General features: G+C 43.1%; 1 protein-coding gene across 6 annotated transcripts in view; it reads left to right on the forward strand.

Annotated features, from left to right (window-relative positions):
* LOC143369301 (fibroblast growth factor 18) overlaps positions 1 to 18,227 on the forward strand; it is a 197,845-nt gene extending 179,618 nt beyond the window's left edge. For 5 of the 6 annotated variants that reach the window (XM_076813086.1, XM_076813084.1, XM_076813085.1 and 2 more), the window contains exons 3-5: positions 1,199 to 1,331; positions 12,511 to 12,617; positions 13,814 to 18,227. In XM_076813086.1, the coding sequence (XP_076669201.1) occupies positions 1,199 to 1,331; positions 12,511 to 12,617; positions 13,814 to 14,257 (684 nt within the window). In that variant the 3' untranslated portion in view covers positions 14,258 to 18,227. The remainder of the gene's footprint in view (positions 1 to 1,198; positions 1,332 to 12,510; positions 12,618 to 13,813) is intronic. The other variant, XR_013085368.1, reaches the window with a different exon arrangement.
* The last annotated feature ends 4,476 nt before the right edge of the window (positions 18,228 to 22,703 follow it).

Here is a 22,703-nt window from a genome sequence, read left to right on the forward strand (position 1 = left end):
TCCCTCTGTCTTTCTCCGGCACCGTGGATTTTCACTCCCGCGCGCCGGGCCGCAAGAAGGATCCGCGCGAACAACTCAACGAACGATTCGATGCCGCGATATGTGAATCGGCCGTAAAAATGTTCTTGCCGGCGGTCGTGAAAGAGTTGCGACGTCTTTAACGATTTCGCGTTCGGTCGTCGAACTGGAAACATGCCTCGCGAATTCCTATTTGTCTCTTCATCCTTCTGAGAATGCTGAGAATTAGTAATCTCTTCTTAGAACAATGCTATCATTCGGTGTTCGTCAAACAGCACACAGTAATTGAATTTTCGACATTATACAGGGAAGCTGTTCCGATTGCTTCTACCGCTAAAATCATCAGATTATTGCAAGGTGGTAAACGTTGTAGAAATTTGTCCCATGTATGCGAATACGAAGCCCATATTTGTCACGCGACAAAACACCCCTTTAAGGGGGATTGCGCCTTGCTGGGCCGAAAATTGGGTAATTCTTAGTGAATTTTTTGTATAAAAACGGTTCGACAAATTAATTCGAGGTTAGGCAGGCTGTTTTATTGTATCTTGAACTATTCCTCTGAATTTTTTTGTGACGGTGAAAAAACATGGCATCCCCCTGTAAGGGTTAATGTGTGATTTCCTATTTTCCTGTCTATCTTGAAAACTATAGTAGATATAAAAAAAAATTTACAATGAAAACTTAACGACTTTTTACGTTCTATAAAACTATGCAATCGTTTTGTTTTAGATTTCGAATGAGGAACGATTTTTTATTTAAACTACAAACCTCAATTATAAATGATAACCGCCAACATCTGTTGCAATTCTTAGCGTTGCAAACTGCAAAAACTATTTAATATCGCATTTTTCTGTTTTTACGTTTTTAAATAGAATTTCGTGATTATTTAATATCGCGTAGTATTGCTGGGGTAACTTATTAAATCTCGATTCGCAATAGTCTGGATCGTTATAAATTAATTACGATACCGCTAGCTAATGTACAAATGTAGTCTAAAAATTTTGTCGTGGTATTTAAACGAAGGTAAAACTTCCATTTCCTTTCTTTCGTCCGTTGGAATCCTTTTCCTCTGCATTCTTTTTTCACCCGAAAACGTGTAAATCCTTAGGACAGTTCCAGTAAAGTATACGGCTGTCATCGATGAAAATTTGGTCCAATACGAAATTGCTTGTGATTACAGGTGGTGATGTGCGGGGCGGTGCCGGCAATGGTGCGCTCCGTGAGTCTCTACTCAACCTGCAGCAGCGGGAACGTTACCGTAATTGGCCGCTCAATCAAGGCCATAGGACGCGATGATCACAATGCACCCTACCGTAAGTAACACTGCAATTAATCATATTGCTACAGCAAAGAAAGTCAACATTTTCGATCCGAAAAATATGAATGATTTCACTAAACACTGTGCATAGGTATTATGGTATATTGTAAGTTACAATTAGAATTCTTAAGAGTCTTAAAGAACAACAAATTTATTAGAAGAAAAACAGTTGAATTATCCAATCGATATTGACACTTACATAAAGTTAATATTTTGGAGGAACGAAAAATTTGATTCTGCAATAGTTAAAACTCTTAAACCTAGAAACGGTATTTATATTATTAGCGAACATTAATGTACCAATAGTAAAGCATAAATAATTAATATTAGTCAAGTAAACGGTGGAGTAGAGTGGCGAGTGTGAAAAAGCATATCTAACTCGACTAGTATAAACAGTTGGTCGAGTAAAAAAGTCGAGTAAACGGGCGAGTATTAGCCGAGTCGAGGGGTAGAGCGGACAGCATAGTAGCTGGGCCGAGCATTGGGCTCAGTTCACTAGGCCGAGTTACTTGACTAATGTAAACAAGGCTAGAATGCCAAAAGTTCAAAGTCACTTCCAACTTTAATTGTGGCGGAATTGCATCCCTCATGTGTGCGTCCTGTTTTTGTATTTTTGCACCAACCATACCCAAAAGAGTGGTAAATTGGTGTGGAGGCATTCTTAAGCACATGCTGTACTCTTGAAAGTCCTCAGCTGCAAGCTCTTTGAGGAGAAGTGCAGAGGCACCTAATCGATTTCTCCATCCTATCCAGGCACATACCCACAATCGTTTTCTTCTGCTTTTCCCTTCTTCAAATAAGATCAGGAACCTCATTCAATAAAACATTATACCCTCTTAACAAACAATTTTTGCGCAGTGTAAAAAGCCGACGACGTTGAACCGCACTCGCACTCGGAATTTCTGTTACTAGCATCGTGTAAATACCTACAAAAACAATCGAGGGTGAGTCAAGTACTGGGCTCAGTTCACTAGGCCGAGTTGACTAATGTAAACTAGGCTTAAGGATTGCAAGCAGCTCTAAAATCTTACGCACGCGGTATTACGTTAACGTTAAGCAAGACTTACGACGCGGTAGAGGTGCTCGAAACACCGAGTATTATTAAATAAATTGCTCGAGTGCAATTTATTGCCGTCGCTTCGAAACAAGGCCAGCCACGCGACATTGGCATTTAAACAGCTCCCAAATAAATTCGTCGCCGCGCCGTGTGCGGTCATTTTACAGGACAGGTCGATCAGTTAATTGAATCGAATCGGGTAGTCGGCCGGCGCGGGCCACTCGACCGTGACGTTATCTTCTCCAATCGATAGTTTCGTAGACTAATAAGGATTCCGAAAGAAAGAGTAGCGCGCTCCCCGAGGAGATAAACGTCCCGAGCCACGGCACTAAAGATCTTAATTTATAGCGATTCTTATCGATTGACCTAGGGTCAGGGCCTTATCTCGTTCGCTTTCGCTACCAAGCGCCACCGCGGGTCCCTCCCAAGCCGGCAGCTTTATCTTTACAAACTAACGCGCGGGCTCTATTTCCGCGAGACGGCGAGTAACGTGCACGAGGAGAAAGGAGCGAGAGGAATAAAAGAAAACGGCCATCGGGGACTTTGGATGAATTACAGCGTCCCGTCGCCTCGTTTCGTCGCGATTGTTTTCGACTAGACGCTGTTTATCTCGCCATTGGCTCTGGTGGAACGAGCGTGTACTCGTTCCCCTGCTTATTTATTGGGACCGTCTCGTCGTCGCGCGCCCCACCGTCGCAGGTTCACGGTCGTTCTCCTAGAATTCCAGCTCGAGATATTAATGACAGTTAGAGCGAAAGTATCGTACCTTTAATACTTCAGCGTACTGTCCGTGAGTGATGCAGCAGCGAAATATTTACGAAATCCGCGGCTCGCGATCTGTACATTGAAACGTCGGGAATTTTACGAGAGACGTTGCAAGGATTGCTGAAATAATAACCGATTGCGTGAACAGTTGCGGTGTACATAGCTGGTTTTTAGTGGGCACGTGACGGCCGCCAAAAATACATTCATGGACTATGTAAATCAATAATTTGCATAGCAGAATGAAAAAATCAGCCTTATCAGCATTCATCTGTCTTGTTAATTTCGCTAAACGATAAAGTTATTCAAATGAAAGCACGTGGAACCTTACTAGCAGTTATCGTTTCTACGAGAATGCATCAGTCTTGGGATTCGAATAGGCAGCCCGAAATTTCTGGACGCCTGTTGTTAGCCTTTCTGCAGGGGTCGCAGTCATAACCGTCGTTACCAGCAGGATTTCGCGGTAACGTGGAATTTTCAGGCCTGCCCGCAGTCAGTGCCAACAACGAGCTGTCCGCCCTATCCGCGGCGCGAGATCGAGGCGGCTCCTCTTCTGGCTCTCGCTCGCGAGGAAGGGGAGAAAAGGAAGGTCTGAAAGGAGGGAAGAAGGCTTGTGCAAACAGAGGAGCCAGTTTTCGCGCCGCACGCTGCGCCGCGTCTGCACCTCCCCGAGATCCATCACCTTCGTCCACCTCTTCCTCCTCTTTTCCACCTCCTCCGTATCTGAATGCTGCTGCCGTCGCCGTTGCTGCTGCTCCTGCCGCCGCTGCTGCCGCTCTGCCTCCATCTTTTCCTTCTGTTAATCGCGTCGCCGTCCTACCTCTCTCGGCGGCGTTTTACTCCAGACAACGAGCCTCTCCTGACCGACGATTACTCAAGCTCCATTCGCGAAACGGACCGACTTCGCTCCACTCGCTCTGCGCGAGGAGTTTCAGACACCGTGAGAGCGTCCTTGAAGCTTTGAATTCTAACGGCCGAGCGGGATAGCGGGGCTCGTGAATTCTTTCTGTGTGTCGGCGGGCTCCAGAGATAATTAGCTTCGCATGGGAAATTGTTTGTTTGTATACTTGCCGCTAATTAGTCACCTCGACTTTACGAATCTGCTTTACGACGCTATCGCTGTGCCGGGCTCTGCCTTGGAATATTGAGACGACTAATTTACGAGCGGACTGCATTTCTGTGATACTTATCTTTTTCTGTTCGAACGGAGTAGGGAGTGGAAGCCGGAGCGATTTAAAATTGTCGATTTCCTGTTTCGTGCTCCAAAACCGGATAAGTTATTAATTTTAAAATGTCGGTGGAATCGTAGAGCAATTTGTAGATAATGTGAATATGTTTGTTATATTTGAGTGTAATTTTTTTGTTGTAAGTCTCTTGGGGTTTAAAGCACTACTTTAAGAGCTGGTGCTGCGCGTCTAAACTATCGATATTTAACAAGAAGCGGGGATTATTACCTGTCGTACGTTTTGGAGCATGTTTACGCCCGTTGCTGATGTTTTTCAAATTCTCGAATAATGATTGATTCTTGGAAACCTTGACGACTGCATTTTGTAAATAGAATAAGGATCTTTCAGTGGTACAGTTTTATTGGTTATAAATCTCATCTCTTCTCTACATATTTATATAAAATCTCTTCTTCTCTTATTCCTCTCTTCTTCTCTTATTCCTCTCTTCTTCTATTATTCCTCTCTTCTTCTCTTATTCCTCTCTTCATCTCTTCTTCTCTTCTTCTCTTCTTCTCTTCTTCTCTTCTTCTCTTCTTCTCTTCTTCTCTTCTTCTCTTCTTCTCTTCTTCTCTTCTTCTCTTCTTCTCTTCTTCTCTTCTTCTCTTCTTCTCTTCTTCTCTTCTTCTCTTCTTCTCTTCTTCTCTTCTTCTCTTCTTCTCTTCTTCTCTTCTTCTCTTCTTCTCTTCTTCTCTTCTTCTCTTCTTCTCTTCTTCTCTTCTTCTCTTCTTCTCTTCTTCTCTTCTTCTCTTCTTCTCTTCTTCTCTTCTTCTCTTCTTCTCTTCTTCTCTTCTTCTCTTCTTCTCTTCTTCTCTTCTTCTCTTCTTCTCTTCTTCTCTTCTTCTCTTCTTCTCTCCTTCTCTTCTTCTCTTCTTCTCTTCTTCTCTTCTTCTCTTCTTCTCTTCTCTACGTATATAAAATATAATCATCTGTCCGTCTCTTATCTGATAACTCAAGAACTAATAGATCAATTTCGAAGCGATTTTTTTTAACTTTCTCTCCAATTCTCGGGGAAGGTTTTAAGCCATTTAATTCTCTCGCTTTCCGAGCAGATGTGCTGCTAAAGCCAAAAACAGGTGCTGTAAAGTGTTTAAATCTTTGACTGTCCATAGTTGTCAATTGTTTTACCAACTCCAAACCTTATGCTGCTTTTTCATTCCCGATATATTATAACCTATCTTTACGTGCGAACTAAAATTTGATTCCCAAAACATACAATTTCTCGCGCGAGAGCAGGTACATCCACTAGTATAAAATAAAATAAATTTTTTAGGCTTAAGTGCCATAATATTATATCGAAATCGTGAGCTTCCTCATAGGTAAGGGCGTCAGATAAAATGCTAACTTCCTTGAATTCTCAAATATAAGAAATTTTGTAACAACGCGATGCGACGTATGTTTTTCTGTCGATTCGTCAAATTAAATTCAATCAGAATGACGTGTCATTAAGAAGCCATCGTTAAGTAGATACTTGACATAAGCTTCTTAATGCATGGATAAAATTGTCTCCTATGATATATGTACGAATGTCAGTGATGGAAAGGGACCCGCAGGAACACACTCTCCATACCCACTCTACACAGTATACTTTCATCCATTTGCGATCTAATAGCTCCAAAGGCCATCACTTAAAGAACAGATGAATGCCTCGAGTATTTCAAAATCACAGCGAGGCATGTCAAGCGTAACTCGATAATAGCTATAATCAATGATCGAGACAAATAGTAATTACCGGCTTCTAATTATCCGACTAGAATACCCAGCCCCAATCGTCGCCGCGGACAACAGTTGTAATTACACCAATCGTCGTGACATTTTTATCGGGTTAAACGACCTTAATCTGCCCACGAAGAGCTCCATTCTCTTTCAACCACTGGCCAGCATCTCGCGCAGCCACGATACACATACATATGCATACCTATACTGGAGGATGTGACATCTTGCCGCTTGATATGACGAAGAGGAGCCAGGGTAAAGGGGAAGAGCGAGTAAACCGTGTCGAGGAACGAAGAAGAAGAGATTACCAGCTGCGGCAGTATCCGTTCAGCTTGGAATTTAATTATTCTAGTTGTGGAGAGCTGTGATTACCGTGTCAGTCGGGCAAATCAGAGCTGCTTCACCCGTCTGGGCTTTGATCCGCACTGGGACAACCGGTATGTTCCTCTCATTTGCGTCACCGTTGTAATCTGCTGCATCCGCGGCGGACACTCCTGGAGGACGTTCCTTGTGCACCGACCAATCGTACGTTCAGGTGTTAACAACGGGATCGCTATTATACGTGCCAGGCTTATAACAAGAGCCGCGGTTATACGCGCCTTTTCCTTCTTCTTTTGCCCTCTTTTCCCTTGTTCCTCTGCTTACGTGGTCGGTGCCGGTCCCCTCGCTTTCGCGTCGTATTATAGCTTTCATAACGCCGACGCCGCGAAATTGTGGCGCTCCAGTGGTTCTCAGGCACTCGCCCCTCTGTAAAAAGTATCGAAATCCTCCGGGATCGATTTTCGAAACTCTTCGCGCCCCCTCGCCTCAGCGACCAACAGTTAGACGAAAGCTATTCTCTGCATTCTCAGGCACTTGTTGCCCGCGTAAAAAGTATCGAAATCCTTGAGGGTTGTTTTCCAATTTCGTCCATTTATTCATCCATTTTTTTCCGTGTCCTTTGGCCTTAGCGGCGAAACTTCGATTGGGGAGATTCTCTGCGATATCTCAGCGTCAGTATGGCGAAAGGTGTTGCGAAACGGGAGACACTGGTGTATTTAGTTGTGCAGCGAAAGCAGCTATTAGTTGCGAACCTGTAACGAACGAAGAATCGGTTCCTGTATCGCGAGGAGCACGTAGAAGTAATATATGGGATCCATTCTTCTTTCCCTCTGTCTCGCTCTTTCCTACTTACGCGCGGGCCCATCCTACCAGTTATTATCGGGGGTAATCGTGCCTAAAAGCCGGTGCCCGCTTTTGATTAAAATTGGCTTTTAATTCATTTGGCAGCCTCTAATCTCGCGGCGGCTTCGATCAGAGGGAACGAGGGCGAATGGGGAGGGGAAAGCTGGAGAACGGAAGACAGAGGTTCGGAGCGAAAAATTTAGTTGCTTCTTCTTCATCCCCTCGCGTGCTCGTCCATTATAAGCATACATCATGAATAAACGCCGTCGTGTTATAACGAAAAGGACCATCTGACGTTGACCGATTACGGTTACTTTTGAATTCTTAGTGCACACATATTTTGCTTAGGGAGTTCTGCTTAAGATTTTAACATGTAATATATGACGCAATTGTACTGCTTGTACATGCAGGGATCCATTAGTAAATTAGGGAGGTAGCATAATATATATTTGAGTAAATATAAGAACACATCCTAGAGAATACTTTGAAAACAGTCACCTTTGCCCTAGGTTATAGTATTTGCACTTTTAAATTACTACAGGTATTTTAATCATCCTGTTTCATAGTGACTGATTCCAACGCCGTTCTTTACAATTACTTTGCGTGCATCAAGGTCCCCCTTGCGGTAGGTTTTCCTATACGCGACTGGACACAACGTTAAAAATTTAAAAGTCGATCTTCTCGAAAATGAAGCGCAATATCAAAAAATTGTATTCCTTCTTCTCGACTTATTTGCTTGTTATAAGTTGAAAGGAAGCAGTAACTTTTTTTGATATCGCGCTTCATTTTCGAGAAAATCGACTTTGAATTTCTTGACGCTGCGTCCAGACGCGTATAATAATACATACCTTCAGGGAGGACCCAATTACTGTCACCCTCAGCTGTTTTACCCAAAATAACGATTATACCTTGTGAAATCATACGTAAAAAAAAAATTAACGTACAATTGAAATTGTTATTTATACGACACAAAAAACAGCACTTCATTTTTTCTTCATTAATTTTGATAAGGCGATCCAAAATTTTAAGCGAATATTAGAAGCGTGAAAGGGATGACTTCCTTACTAGCGAAAGAAAAAACAAGGCATTAAAGAAATTGTAATATTTAAGCTGTTAACATAATAATGTTTTAGATAATATAAGCATCATGGAAAGTAATAACAATTGAAATTCAACGATTGATTAAGTGTTTTTATTTAATATTTGTGTGATTGGTACAAGCGTTTCAAGCATTTTAGTATTACTGCCATGGCAGTAGTTTCTCAGGTACACGCAGCGACATGACTTTAAAATGAGATAACCAGAAAATGAGATAACCAGTATTTGGTTAGTTGGCAATAATTCCATCGACCACGTTCTAAATTTACGTTTTTCTAAATCAATGAATTTATAAATAAAAATAGAGAGTTTAAAAGTCACAAACATTTTTTCTCCAACTAAACATATTAAATAATAATAAATAAACAGAGAAGCTTATACTTTTCACCAATAAATACAAAAACCGTGCAATAATGTCAGAGTCAATTATTCAGGTGACAGTAATTGGGTCCTTTACCCTACATTCTTTCAACACTTTATAATTTTTTAACACAAACGAAAGTGTTTTCGAAGCTTGGAGGATAAAATGAGGGAACAGTATGAAGCGGTTCGGTAATCAATTCTGTCTCTCGTTAGCCGACATAATTTCCTTCGAGGCAAGCGGACAAGTTTGCCGCCAACCCTCGACGAGAGGAGACCGTCCACCAGTCCGTTAGACAAAACATTGAAATCACTGCACCGGTGACGCCTGTCTCGAGGCATATCGTACGTCTGGCAAGTACGTACCCGTCACTGTCCCGATTGCAATAGCGGAACGAGCTCACTTCCCTTATTTGATAACGATAACCATCGTTTCGAAACGAACCGTCGAAGTTTCGTCGCGATTGCCTCGACGGCAACTAAGTATCGGAAGTGTAGGAGTTTGGTAATGGGTAACTGGGACGAACAAACAGCGTGCGTGTATGTATCGTCGCACGGGTGAGTCAGTGGTATTAGTGGCGGGCTGTTATCGTCGTACTTTCTTCCGACGCTACTTTGCAGGTACATCGTGCTTTATACTGTAAAGCGAACGTCGCGGAGCGGAAGAAGGAAAATCCTGACGACAGTTTCGAACTTATTTGCAATACTGGCGACGGAACTTTGCCGTTGATAATGTCCATTATATTTTCGGATTCGTTCGCTGCGCGGTTCTCGTGGACCTATATCTGACGCGTGCGTGATTTCTGCGGCAGCGGATGGCTAAATTGGTACTTACTTCAAGTAATACGCTTATGTAAGACTTCGTCAAGTTTGAAGAAGCGATCGGGATAAACTTTATCACGAAACAATTTGAAAGTAAAACTATATTGCTCGAAAGAATTACTATATCGATTGATGTAAGTGCGTTCTCTGTAATTTCATATAGAATATTAAAACAAAATATTAATCCATCGGAGAAATAGTAGAACTTGAATTTATTTTTAGTTGACTGTTATACTGTGAAATTGAAATTATTTCTAGAAATTCGGTCAAATTTTGTATTCCATTCACTATACTCGCATAAAAAAATCTCAAAATCCCTTAAGGTAGATACTAAATCGAATACTGCCGTCTTATAGTGATGCTTACAGATTTAATTTCTCGTTAACTTATTGCCAAATACATTATAACTTTCCATATGCTAAATAGCTACGTGTGTATTAGTCGATTTCAGCTGTAAAGCGATCGATCCTCGCGCATACAGATAAGATGGATTTAGTAGCAGAGAAAAGGACAAATTGCTTCGTTGACCGGGAGAGACGCCATTGCGATAGAGATCCGCAGAGAGGTGAAAGCAATTAATTAAGGAAAGTGTCGCAATTAATTGGCGCGGACTATAGACTATGGTAGGTTTGTCGGAGAGCAGTCTTGGATTAAGTCCTCTGTTGCTTTTTCTCGTTCCTGAAGGTTGGTAGGAGGCGGCGAGGGAAAAAGAAATGTAAAAGGGAAACGAAGGAGGAAAAGAGAGGCGAAGCAGGAGAGAGGAGGAGAGACTTTACGAGGCAGTTCGGGGACATTCTTGATTTCGATGTTGTGAAGGTATCCGACGAGAACCACTTGAATTTAACGAGGCTCCAGCAAATGGGCCACCCTGCAGACTTACCTCCTTCCTTTTCTCTACGCACGATGCTTATACCCACGCTCGTGTGGCCCGCAAACAAAGGTAGAAAAACTCACGATCGTGACATCGTACCTTTTACCGTCAACCGTCTATCGTAACTCGGACGAAAATTAATTACTCGGTGTTACTTTCTGACGCCGATTAATGAAATTAAAGGCGGCACGGGGAATTTTTTTTCTTGGATTCACAAAACGTAAGTGCGAAAAGTATACTTATATGTACAGATTTCATTTCACTTTGGACAACAGCACGTCATACGTACCTTTTTATCGGTTACTAATAAATAGACCTCTGTTAAGGAACAGTTTGCGGTGTGAAAACTGATCGAGATATTTGAATATCTGAATGAAGAATAGAGGGCAAAAAATAAAAAAAAATACGGCGGATGTCAAAGTGGGTACCTCAATTTTGAGTCCTGAAGTTTATGATATATCACTCCTTTCTCTGTCAAGTAGAGGGAGATTGTTTTTGGACTCAGTTCTGCTTGACTACATTCAGTTCCAGACAATACTGTTCTGCATTCGTAGTTATTCTTATTCAATGGAAGTTTATATAATTTTGTTCACAGTATGGCTTCCTTTACGAGCGAGAAACCTTTCGCACACACCGAATAACACGCGGTATACGTTGAAACTACGTATCGACACATAATTACATACGCGGCAATTCCCTACGCAAAAAATAAATAAAAAATGTATGGTAAAATTTTCTATATTAACATTCGTTTTCGAAAATATCGATTTTAAAAACTCATTTAGTACGCGTGCACTTAGCTAATTAACGCAATGCAGGAGTAAATATGCCATAATTGCGGTCGAAATAGCTCCTTGTACAAAAATAAAATGAAACTGCAGAATACCATTTTTCGAGAAAATCGATTTGAAAATATCGCCGATTCTTAGTCCAGTGCACGTGCACTCGGTGGATTTTTAGAACCAATTTTCTCGATGGCAAAGCGAAGTTATTCCACAGTTTCGAATTATTTTCACACAAGGATTAATTCCATTTACAGTTACACCATATTTACCCCCGTATTCTGCTAATTCTTGTCCAAGCGTACGCGCGCCTACTTGCCGCGTCTCGAAATTTGATTTCCTTGAAAACGAAGGGAGACATCAACAAAGCTCATTCGACATTTCCGATTCATTTTTGCACAAAGAATCACCCCCCGCTCGGTTGGTACCACTGTGGCAAAATAATTCCTCCGGGAGCACGGTACTCGCGGCACCCTGGTTCCATAAACATTTCATCCTTCCTGATGTCAAGCGCGGCAACCTCAATGGTGCACCTGTACGCAAGCCCTTTTTTCTTTCTTTCCCTTTTCGTTATCCGGAACAAAGGACGCCTGCTTCTCGGTCGGTAGAATTTCGTAATAGCTTGTGCGAAAGAAAAAGGGAGACATGCCGTTGCACTGAACACAGCGCAACGTGCACCTCGGGGTCGAGGCACGACAGGATCCGCTAAGTGGCAAAGTACACACCGGTCGGTCTGTGCCACCTTCATTAGCACCAACTAGCCGCGGCGGTAGGCTTAGCCAACCTTTTCCGTCCTTTCTCGGTGCCGAACAGTGCCTGGAAGAGGGCCTTCGAGCATCGATGTAGGTACAAGCTCGCGTCATAAACCTGGACGAGGTCTCTTCTCAGAAATACGCCAGCTCGCACGCTGAACCACAAAACGATTTTCCTCCTCTACCCTGGCGCTCCTCCGCGACAGCCGATGACTTTGAATAGTTTCCTGACCTGTATCAGCTTCTTTCTGCTAACCTGTTTGCGCGTTGCGTAAGTTCTACTCGAAATGGTATGTACACGGATCTCCAGTGGGATTTTCGTAGGGTCATCATTCGCAGAAATCTTTGCGGGATTGGTGTGAAGATTATAACGATAGGACGGCACACACTAGGGTTCAAATAAATATTCGAACGTTTAATTTGGGTTGCTACAGGCCAAGTGACCTTTGTACATTTATCAAAGGAATTGGTACAATTTAATTTATTGTGCTAATTCGTAACAACGCGCACTGCGACATGTTTATCTGTGCAGCTTCGTAATAGGGTTTCTTTGCTTTTATGTTGCAGAAAAACTCACGACGCAGTCCGAGGATTTCAGTAGGAAGTTGTACATCTTCGCGGAAAAGAGCCAGCGATACATTTGCTTCAACAAGCGGTGGAAACTCGTCGGCCTGGTAATTACTTGCTTACCAATTAGTAGACATATTTCATCATGGCGAGCGGGCGAGTGGTTTTATACGGTGTAGGGAAATGCACCGGTTTGCACAGTTCGGACATTTATATTCGTCTAGTGGCTAGCTGGGAAATGCCTTTAATGTAGAACTATAATTTACTAACGAGCTGATTAAAACGCGATGATGCAATTCTGTAATATGTTTCGGTGTACGATTACAATTGGAAATTTAATTTTCATTTCATCTCCGACATTATACTCTTAGATGAAAGCTAACGAAGCAATAGTTACGCAAGGGAAACATCGAAATATAGTGTTTATAAAGTATCGTGAGCATGCGTGTGCCAAATTGTGTCTTGCAGAAATGTAGTGACTGACTCGAGACCCAGTCAATCGTTGTGAAACGATATTTCCGAGGGTCGCGAACCACCAAATGTGTTTTTCGTAATTTAAAGAGGTGTACTTGGTTACATTTCTACACCTACCCAAGGGAATTTAATTGAAGAGTCCTGGTAGAAAACACTGTAAGTGCGAAATTAAAAAAAATTGTATCAGAAATTGTTCAACGTGCCAATGGTAATTCTATAGTATAGCATTTTAATGCAATTTCCTTTTGTAAATAAGTTACCAACAGTGCTAAAAGATGGTACCGCTGGAAAGTCCAACGCCACTTCTGTAGAAATTTAGAAAACAACCTAAGAGCCAATTAAGCGATAGGTAAACAGGACTGACACTTACAGTGCTTGCAAATTTAAATGCATAGCACATTCAGTTTTCTCTATAACTAAGAGGTGGCACGTACAGTGGTTTCTACAAATACAATTCTTTGTTTCATGAATTTTCACTATATTAATGCAAAAATAGATAATATTCTGATGCATTTGGGTTACTGTATAACTTAAGCATATTTGGCAATCAAAACAAATCAAATTTCGCAAATAATTTAAAGTCAGGGAATTTTTTCCTCTCCTCAAAAATTTTATTTATGGCACTATGTGGTTTCTGTAAGGACTCTTCAATTATTACCGCCCCAAAACTATACCGAATACATCCCTGAGGTTTTCACCCGAGGGAAGGCACTCAAAGGCGCCACCGACTCTGACCCCCGCTGCTTTTGCAACATCACTATATCTCTGCAAGGCATTACACCCATAGTGTTACCTAGAACTAAGAGGAGATGTGTTAATCTATTTCCAGCCTAAGAAGCAAAAGGGTCCCATGTGCCAGTTCTACGAGTTCTACAACGGCTCGTATCTGAGGTACAGAAGCGTGGTGGACAGTTCGCGGTATGTAGGCTTCAACAAGTTCGGCAAGCCGATGAAGAATCCCCGCGGTCGGCAGGAGTGTTTCAATTTCATTAAGTACAACCCCCATGCCGACATAAATCATCACAACAGCCTGGTGAACGCGGACATGGGCGGGATAAATCCGCGGGATCCATACTTTGGCTCGAAGAAGCCGTCGCCCGTGATGAGGGCCACAAAGAACTCCCTGTTGCAGGCCGACAGTACGAGGGAGATGATCCACACGACGCATCGTTATCGGCACTCGAATCGCTGGAAGATGCGCCAGGACGAGAAGGTCTCGGCACCCCGAAGGCGACACGAGAGCCGTCTCTTCGTCGAGGCTAGCAAGTATTGAGCCGCGTACTGGCTCGCCGATCAAGACTGCCTCCTCCACATCCGTGAGAACCTGAGATCAGACTGCCAAATACGCTGGTGGAACGTACGGTCGAGATGTCAGGGACCCACTATGCGGCACCACCTGAAACGCGGCTCGAAGCACGCGCTTCGATTGATCGCAACGACTAAAGCTGGCCCGCCTTCTGTCTTCTGCACGCACCTCCACGTCCTTCCAACTGAGCGACGCTCGCCAGAGGTAAAACAACGAAAATCATCCGCGGAAGGGCCGTGCGGGCGTCCAAGAAGATAGTTCTGCTAGGTAGAGCTTTCGTTACGCGTCGTTAAAACTTCTATTTCACACTTGCCCCGACTGAATCCTTTCAGGCAAGTACGTACGATATCATTGCGTTTCCCTTCCTATCGCTAAATATTATTCTTCTGTGCGTTGATTGACGTTCGCCATCGATCATTGTCCCCTCATTTCTCACGTGTTCATCAAAGTCCCTCTCGTTGCCTGCTCCGACCCGGCGCTCGTGCGAACGCGAGGAAAAGCAGGCGCAGAGCTTCGAGGGAATGGAAATTCGTTAGATACGCTAGAAGTCAGCCGATCGTTTAGCGATGGAAGAGATACACGTTGCGCGCGATCGACCTAAATCGTTGCGCGATCGGACAGCTGTCGTGCTTCAAGCGCCGTCGCAGACCGCAATAAGTGCGCGGAGACACGCGGACAGCGCGCCGCCTATGCCGAACTATTCTCTTCGGATCGTCCACCGAATCGTGAGGACGGGTCTCTCGCGGCGTTGCGTCGAATTCGTAGAGTAGATTCGGTGTAATAAAAAAAAATAAACCCGCGGTAATCGTAACGTATTGATTCGTCATTGACGTCGAGATGGCGTTGCAAGTTACGGCACGACGATTGCAGCGTCGCGTGGCGGGGAGACTCGTGACCGAAAAGAGAATATTTCCGAGGAAGGCGGCCGCTGAGACAGCGCCACTATCCCGCGTGCTCGCGCAGTAGAGCCCACGTCGCGTAAGACTTTTGCTCGCTGTGCTAATTACGCCGCCTAATGTAGCGTGCGTGCGTGCATGCGTGCCTGCCCTGCTTGCCTGCCTGCGTGTATGAATAATGTGTGCGTGCGTTCGTGCGTGCTTGCGTGCGGGCTCGCGACGTACACGCAGTTCTCACCGTCGCGTCGATTTTGAAGCTTGCGGTGCGGTTGTTTCCGAATAGCTATTTTATCAACGGTTGCTCCATTCACCGAACAACTTTTTATCCTTTTTCTAATAGATCTTATTTATATATATGTATAGAGAAAGGGGGGGAGAGAGAGAGAGAGAGAGGAAGAGAGAGAGAGAGAGGGAGGAAGAGAGGGAGAGAGGAGAGAAGAGATGGAGGGAGATAAAGAGAATATACGAGACGTATAAGTGTCGTGTAAAACAAAACGAACAGCATTCGCGTTGTCGGTTACTTCCAATGCGCACACGCTACGCAAACAACTACACGGGACAGGACATACACACGTACAAACACACACACAAGAGAATAAAACCTTTTTGACAAAGAATCGGTATACACTTTCAGAAGAAAAAAAAAGGCAAGATTACGATAGCGTATATATTTTTAGTAAAACTTATTCAGAACAATGTTTAGAAACGACTAAATGGTAACGGGATCTCTGAGTATTTTATACGAGATATACTTGAAAGGTACGACCAACCTTCGATCGCGATCACGTCGCGCCGGACGTTGCCAGTTCACACAGAAGTCTATTTTCTGATAGGAATGAGAGTGAGATAGTGCTGGTCGTGAGAGTATCGGCTTAAAACTGCGTGTTCGTGTACGAGCTTAAGTATTTGTGTGCATTACCGCGTGCGTACGTATTTGCCTCTGAACGCGTGTGAATGTGTGTAATATATTACAATGATCGTTACTGAATTTAATCCTTAGGACGCCATCGCAGACTGTATTACTAGGTTAGGTACACGAATATATGACGCTGTGGCGACTCGACGAAGGGAGTCGTCAGGGGCACGTTTCCTGGCCTCGCGAGAGCTCATTTCGCGTAGCTTTATTTCCTATGTTTTCCTCCCCGATCAGTCACACACTTCTCCTCTTCCTTCGGTCCCTCCAACTACTACCCCTATCCCGCACACACCCTCGCTCCGTATCCACCCCCGTCCTCGTTAGAAGAAAAGGCTGAAAAGGAGCCGCCCCTGAATCACTCGTCTTCGCGGACTCGCCACGTAAGGAGCGCCTGCCCTTATTCTCCCAAAAAGAAATCGCTCCCTAGGTAGCTTATTTATTGAAATCATGTTTAGATACTATGAAAACCAAACCGCCCGGTAAGAAAACCTTTTCCTCGTACGTGTATGGAAATGTGCGCTGCTCTCTTTAATTTCACTCATCCCCGACTCATCTCATTTCTATCCCCGCTCATTTCTTCGGTTTTCGTTAGTCGCTCGCGGCTCCCTCCCCCCCGCGAATATTACTTGCCGCAACGTCACCCTTCGTTGCGCCCGTCATCATCCACACCATTCCGCGTCTCGGCATTTCATCCCCTGGGCGAGTGAGACACGTCCTCCCCCGATCGATTCATATAACCTTTCAATAAACTCATGTTTCGCTAACATCATCCCTATGTTGTACTTATTTCCCACCCTCGTTGTCGCGACTCTCGCGTCTTAAATCCGAAAAATACTCAATACCTGATTAGTTAATTTCGTTTTCGTGCGAGTGGCAGTGCGTAGGGGCTCTATTCCCACCCTTGAACGAAGTTTGTACGTGTCGCTAAAAGTAAAGAAAAGAAAGAGAGAGAGAGAGAGAGAGAAAGAGAGAGAGAGAGAGAGAAGAAACAGTAAGTAGGCAGCAGATTTATTCGTATAGGATGCCACGTTCCATTCGACGAATCGGAGATATTATTACAGACGATTGCATAAGATGATTTTAATCTATTCTCGTGTAGCTTTTGATACCCTTTTCCTATTTAAATTTTTACCTTTTTCAACAAATTCGATGCGTCGTTTCGTGTTACGTTCATCTGGAATTCTGTGATACTACCTCTGAGCGCGATAGGAGTCGCAAAACGTTAGCTTCCCGTCCCTCTTGCAGCTTCGTCTGTCGGCGCGTGGCGCGCGCAAAGCTAATGCCACGATAAAAATGTCCCGCGCGGAGCAGAGTTAAATAGCGCCAGCAGCTGGCCATCGTGGAAAATCGAAAGGAGAACCTAAAATCCGACGCTTACGATTGAATAACAGGAAACTAATGTAAACGTGTAACGTACTGTACTGTAATATGATATTATAACACCGTCTCTAAAAATTAACCCACTCGTTTTTGTATGTGTAAGCATAGCGTCACGTAGCGATGCGTCGAGAATCTCGGCGACGTGTTTGCGGTAGCGAGGGGGAGCCACGGTGGATCTGCAGTCGCAGGGTTGTCCGTCCGCTGGTTCCTCCTGGCGCGTTGACAAGCGACAGGGGTAACGCCTTGGCGAGCATTGCGACGAAGCAGCGCGGCGATTCCCGACGAGCGTGATTTCCTCGAGAAGTCATCAGGCTGCTCGACGTCAGGCCATTTTGCGTTTTAGTTTTTATATATACATATATATATATTACCAAAGGCTCACGGTTTTTTCTACGATCCTTCGAAACGGCACGTGTCTATAGTTGGGTTTAGCGTTTTGCCAGGTACTTTTTTAAAAGCAGATCGTATTTTAAACGACGCGGAAATAGCGCAGTACGGATCCGATGAATTTCCTTGTCGTCGACGCGTGGCCTGACATCAAGCATCTAAACCGACCATCACCACTCCTCCTTTGTTTTTTTTTTTTTACTTTCTCACTATCGACGAACGAGAACGGCAAAAGAAATGAATGGAACACAAGAGATGAATCTGACTATCCTATAAATAGATAGTATACATAATGAATAAAGAAACAAAAGGTAAAGTATAAATATTATATATATATATACATGCATATATATATATATATATTAAATAAATAAATATATGGAAGATGATGTGTATTGTAAGATATTTAATACCGACGAGTCTTAGGCACACCACGATAATCGATCGCGATGAAACGATGATAATAATAATTATTACGATGATTGTTGTATAACGAGCGACGACGATGAGGATGATGATGATATTCTACATTATAATTCGCGTTGTAACATAGAGGCCCACTCGTTACCCATTAAATCAATGTGTCGATGTATTCCGGACGTGCTCAGCTCGTGCCTGGCATTTCAGGCTAATAAAGAAATTGAGTTCTCACGCAGCACGGGCGCTGAACGCTGGTCAGTAAGCCGGAGCTTCGACTCTCCTACGAGAACAGTCGAAGATATCGTTGATTGGTCGGTGCTCAACGACCTCTGCGTTTAAACTAAAGGAGATCGTTTTAGAAGGGTTGCGATTCCCTACGTTCACGCGTGCCGAGAATGCTGGTTCTGTTGCAAGACAGCCCGTTGCAACGAGCGACGCACGTCCGACAGCAATTAGCAATAATATAACATTCCACCTTAAATCGCATACGTACTGCGAATACTAATAATGTGTGCCGCCGTACGAGAGAGAAAAAACACTGTCAAATACACGCTCATACACTGCTAAATACTTGTGATATTTATTTCAATTATCCCCCTCGCCATTGCGGCCCTCATTGCACCGCGGTACTTCAACTATATATCGCTTTAAAGAATTGCAGTAGGTAAGTATCGGGGTGGGGAACTATTAAGCGAACGATTAACGATTAAGTCGAAGTCTTTTCGGTTAAATACGGTGATTTATTAAAGTAGGGAAAAATATATGAAAAGGTGCTTACAGGAGGGTAGTAAGTATTCCAGAATTTATTTTTATATGTTAGTTGTATATGGGGTAATTAAGCGACTTTGTTGCGCAAGATTCAAAAATAAGGAATAATGAAAGAGAAAGAAAAAAATAGCGCAATGCGAATTAAAAAGCAATTCGTTATGATTTTTAGAAATATTATATTACAGTACACAGATCTTTTATTTGCGGTGATGTACATGTATATATGTGGCTCTTTAATTTCGAGTGAGAAAGGTTTAACTTGACTGTTTACATGATTAATGTAGCAAAGCAGGTCCGTTCCTGGCGGGGGTGCAGAAGGTGCCCCGAAGGCAGGCCGTTTATTATATGTCAAATTTTGATTAGTAAGAATAATAATCGAAACTCTTTTGCATGATAACTGTTTAAAATTATGTATGTATAGATATAAAAGTAAACACTGCATATTAAATTCATAATTAAAGAATATTGAATTAATAAGGGCGGCTGTATTGTTTTTGCACCTGAGCGGCCAAAACCCGGGAACGGCCCCGTAGCAAAGTGTTGTAATATCCTTATTCGAGTCACTGAGTGTAATGATATATTTTACGTAAATCGATATTTTTAATACTTACGCATATTATGCGCTTTAATTGCGTATGCATGATTGAGTAAAACGATAGCAGAAAGAAATGGCTGTTAAACCAGTTTGCGGTGATAAAACTTTTATCGTTTGAGTTATTTCGACGAGTTATGCAAAGCGAACGAATTTATTACAAAATAATGTGCGTAAAGGATTTATCTCTCTTGTAACTTAATAGTGGTGCTTCAGCAACCTCTCAGTTCTAAACGTCTTTGTTAAAGAAAGGAAATACAAATTATGTATAGTGCCCATTATATAAATGACACTGAAGAGAAAACTTCTATGTTTAAAAATTCTACTAATAAAGTTCTAATTCAAATGTAACAGCTCAATCACTGGTACCCACTGCTGATCAAGGTATCCAGTTCTGTGAAATCCTCGAAGAATAAATATATCATAATCGTACCGACAAAGTTTTGTAAGCATAAGCCGTGCAAGATTCGATCAAGTACTTATCGTAATCATCCTGAGAATGGATTTGCCGGACTCTAAACGCACTTACGTGCCCGTCGATGCGCAAATCCGCTCAAATCACTCGAGGTCGAAAGCTAAAATCAAACAAGCCGCGGCGATCGGATTGGACGGGGAAGGGACCCGGTGGGCTCTCTATTTACCGCGATAGTTCAGAAGGTATTACGTTCTTCTATATATAAAAAAGGGCGGAAGGTGTAGATACAAGGCTCACTCCCGCCGGCACTCCAATTCCGACCGTTGATTTCTCCGGGAGTGGGTTCTGAAGGGCTCCTTAAATAATGTCAAAAAATCCTCGCGCCTGCACCCCTCCCTTCCTTAGGCTCTCTTCCTCGGGGATGTTGGAGGGAAAGATCGAAATACAGTGAACGAGGAGGGGGGCAAAAAACGAGACAGAGAATAGCCCCCCTAAAAAAAGAAAGGAGTGGGTCCCCCAATTTCAATCCCTCGTAGCAGCTCGTTGACACCTCTTTCTCGCACGGACCGGCCGACTCAAATAAGCACCCCTTCCAACTTCCTTCTTAACGCTCTCAAGTGTTTGATCTAGAAATCACGCGTCTGGGACTCAGCGAGGCCGTTAAGTTTCACCCCCTTTCTCCCTCCTTCTTCTATCCCTTTTCTCTTTCCCTCAGCCACCTCGATTCTCTGTGCCCCCTTAACCCCGTATAGATTCACGCGCCACTGGGTTGAAAGTAGTCCCCCGTTCCCGCATCGAGATTCCAAGATTACCTTCGGCGACCGTTTTCGTGCTCCGCCACCGGAAACTTTATCTTACGGGATAATACCTGCTTTGCGATCCGCTTTCGTCCGGGCGAACTAGTGTCTCTTAACTCGGGAACAGATCCACGTGAAACGTACACGCGGCCAGATGGTATCGGCGATGAAAAATACAAGATCCGTGTCGTGAGACTGCTCGCGTGAAACTTGCCACTGTATCCTTGAGTTATTATTCAATGCTTGTGCAGGGAAGTCGCGAACTCGTGTTTCCTTTCCAAAATTCGTTTAAGGGGTCGTGCTCAGTCAGGAGGTCGAAAAAAGGGTGGTCTTTGGAAATTTTTTACTCAAAAGCTACAACACATTTCGCAGAAAATCTTTTTTGCTTTTAAGGATTGCATCTAGTACCGTGCATTGTAATTTTTTTATTTAAATATATTTATCAATAACTAAGTTATGGTCTATCACTCGAAGGGTCTCTAAAAAAGGCTTCTGCGGTGATCATCTGAAATAAAAAATTCAAAAGAATTTGCGTCTTTGTTGCATAAAATATACAAAAATAAGGAATAAAGAAAGAGGAAGATAAAAAATAGCGCAGAGGCTAAAACATGTTCAGGATCCTAATCATTATCACTGTACACTATAGCATGAACATTAAAAGTATTATATTCGTTGCTTCAATTTCATAATATTAGGTCGGTGCAAAAGGTCGTTCGCATTATTGAAAGTATCGCATCTTTGGATTATCAAAGTATTTATTAAAAGTAAAAATATACTAGGTACACCTAACATCCCCTAAAAGTGAGCGAACGAACTTTTGCACCGACCTAATATCTGCCGTGCAATCAATGATATACCTCTACAATTGGAACGAACCTGAGCACAGATTCACATGGCCATCTTATGGATTTGGGGGATTCACGAAGGCCAGAAAAAGAATGGCAATAACGCCGGCGGTATATCCGCGGGAGAAGAAGATCGGGGAGGGTTCGTGCAGCCTCCAATTAAGATCTCTCAATTAGCGTATCTTATCTCGCAGTTGCTTATCTACCAGCCTGTCCGGGACAGGTTCCTCCGCGTTTCTCTCGGTTGCGGCTGCGGCTCTCTGGCGACAGTGGTGCACGTTTCTCGATCGGGGGCTAACTCGAATCGAGAATGGCTGGTCTATTTCTCGGCCGTTGCTTCACCTGCACACACGCGCCTGCTTTGTGGCCCGCAGCGGTGCCGCCCTCGTTAAATCGAGCACCGACGTCCAGACAGTATTAAGTCAGCGATCATTAAAACAGATTTCGTCCTGATTTTTCTCTCCCCCTTGCTGAGCTATCAGCTGCGGGACTGCGCCATTTCGTGAGAGACATTCGTAAAGAAGTCGTGCAATCGTATGCGTGTTCAATTTTGCTTTCTCTTGGAGACTACTTAAGGGGGTAGGTTACCCTCGATAACCCTAAAAAAGGCGTTTTTTCAACGCAAATTGTAAAGTGATAAATAACAGTAGGGAGAACGTTTTGATCTAGTTTTAATCGTTATTCTATGAACTTTAACAGCAAAAACGAAAAGTCTAAATATCTCTATGTATATAAAAGTTGTGAGTAAAATCGTAAATGCGTGTACCCGGTGCACCGTTTGATGGTGAACATAAAATCTCGAAAACCGCTCCAACGATTTGGATGAAAATTTAATAAGAGATGCAGACAATTATTCCCTACGATGTGTCGGGAGTAGATTTTCGAGAAAAAAAATATAAATTTTTATTAAACGATTTTATTTATTCATTTCAGAAGAGCCTTTCTTGAAATATCATGTACCTACACTGCGTTTTTATCACCGTCAGAGTTATAGCTA

The sequence above is a fragment of the Andrena cerasifolii genome, chromosome 5, assembly GCF_050908995.1.
Source record: "Andrena cerasifolii isolate SP2316 chromosome 5, iyAndCera1_principal, whole genome shotgun sequence".
In the NCBI taxonomy this organism is placed as follows: Eukaryota; Metazoa; Arthropoda; class Insecta; order Hymenoptera; family Andrenidae; genus Andrena; species Andrena cerasifolii.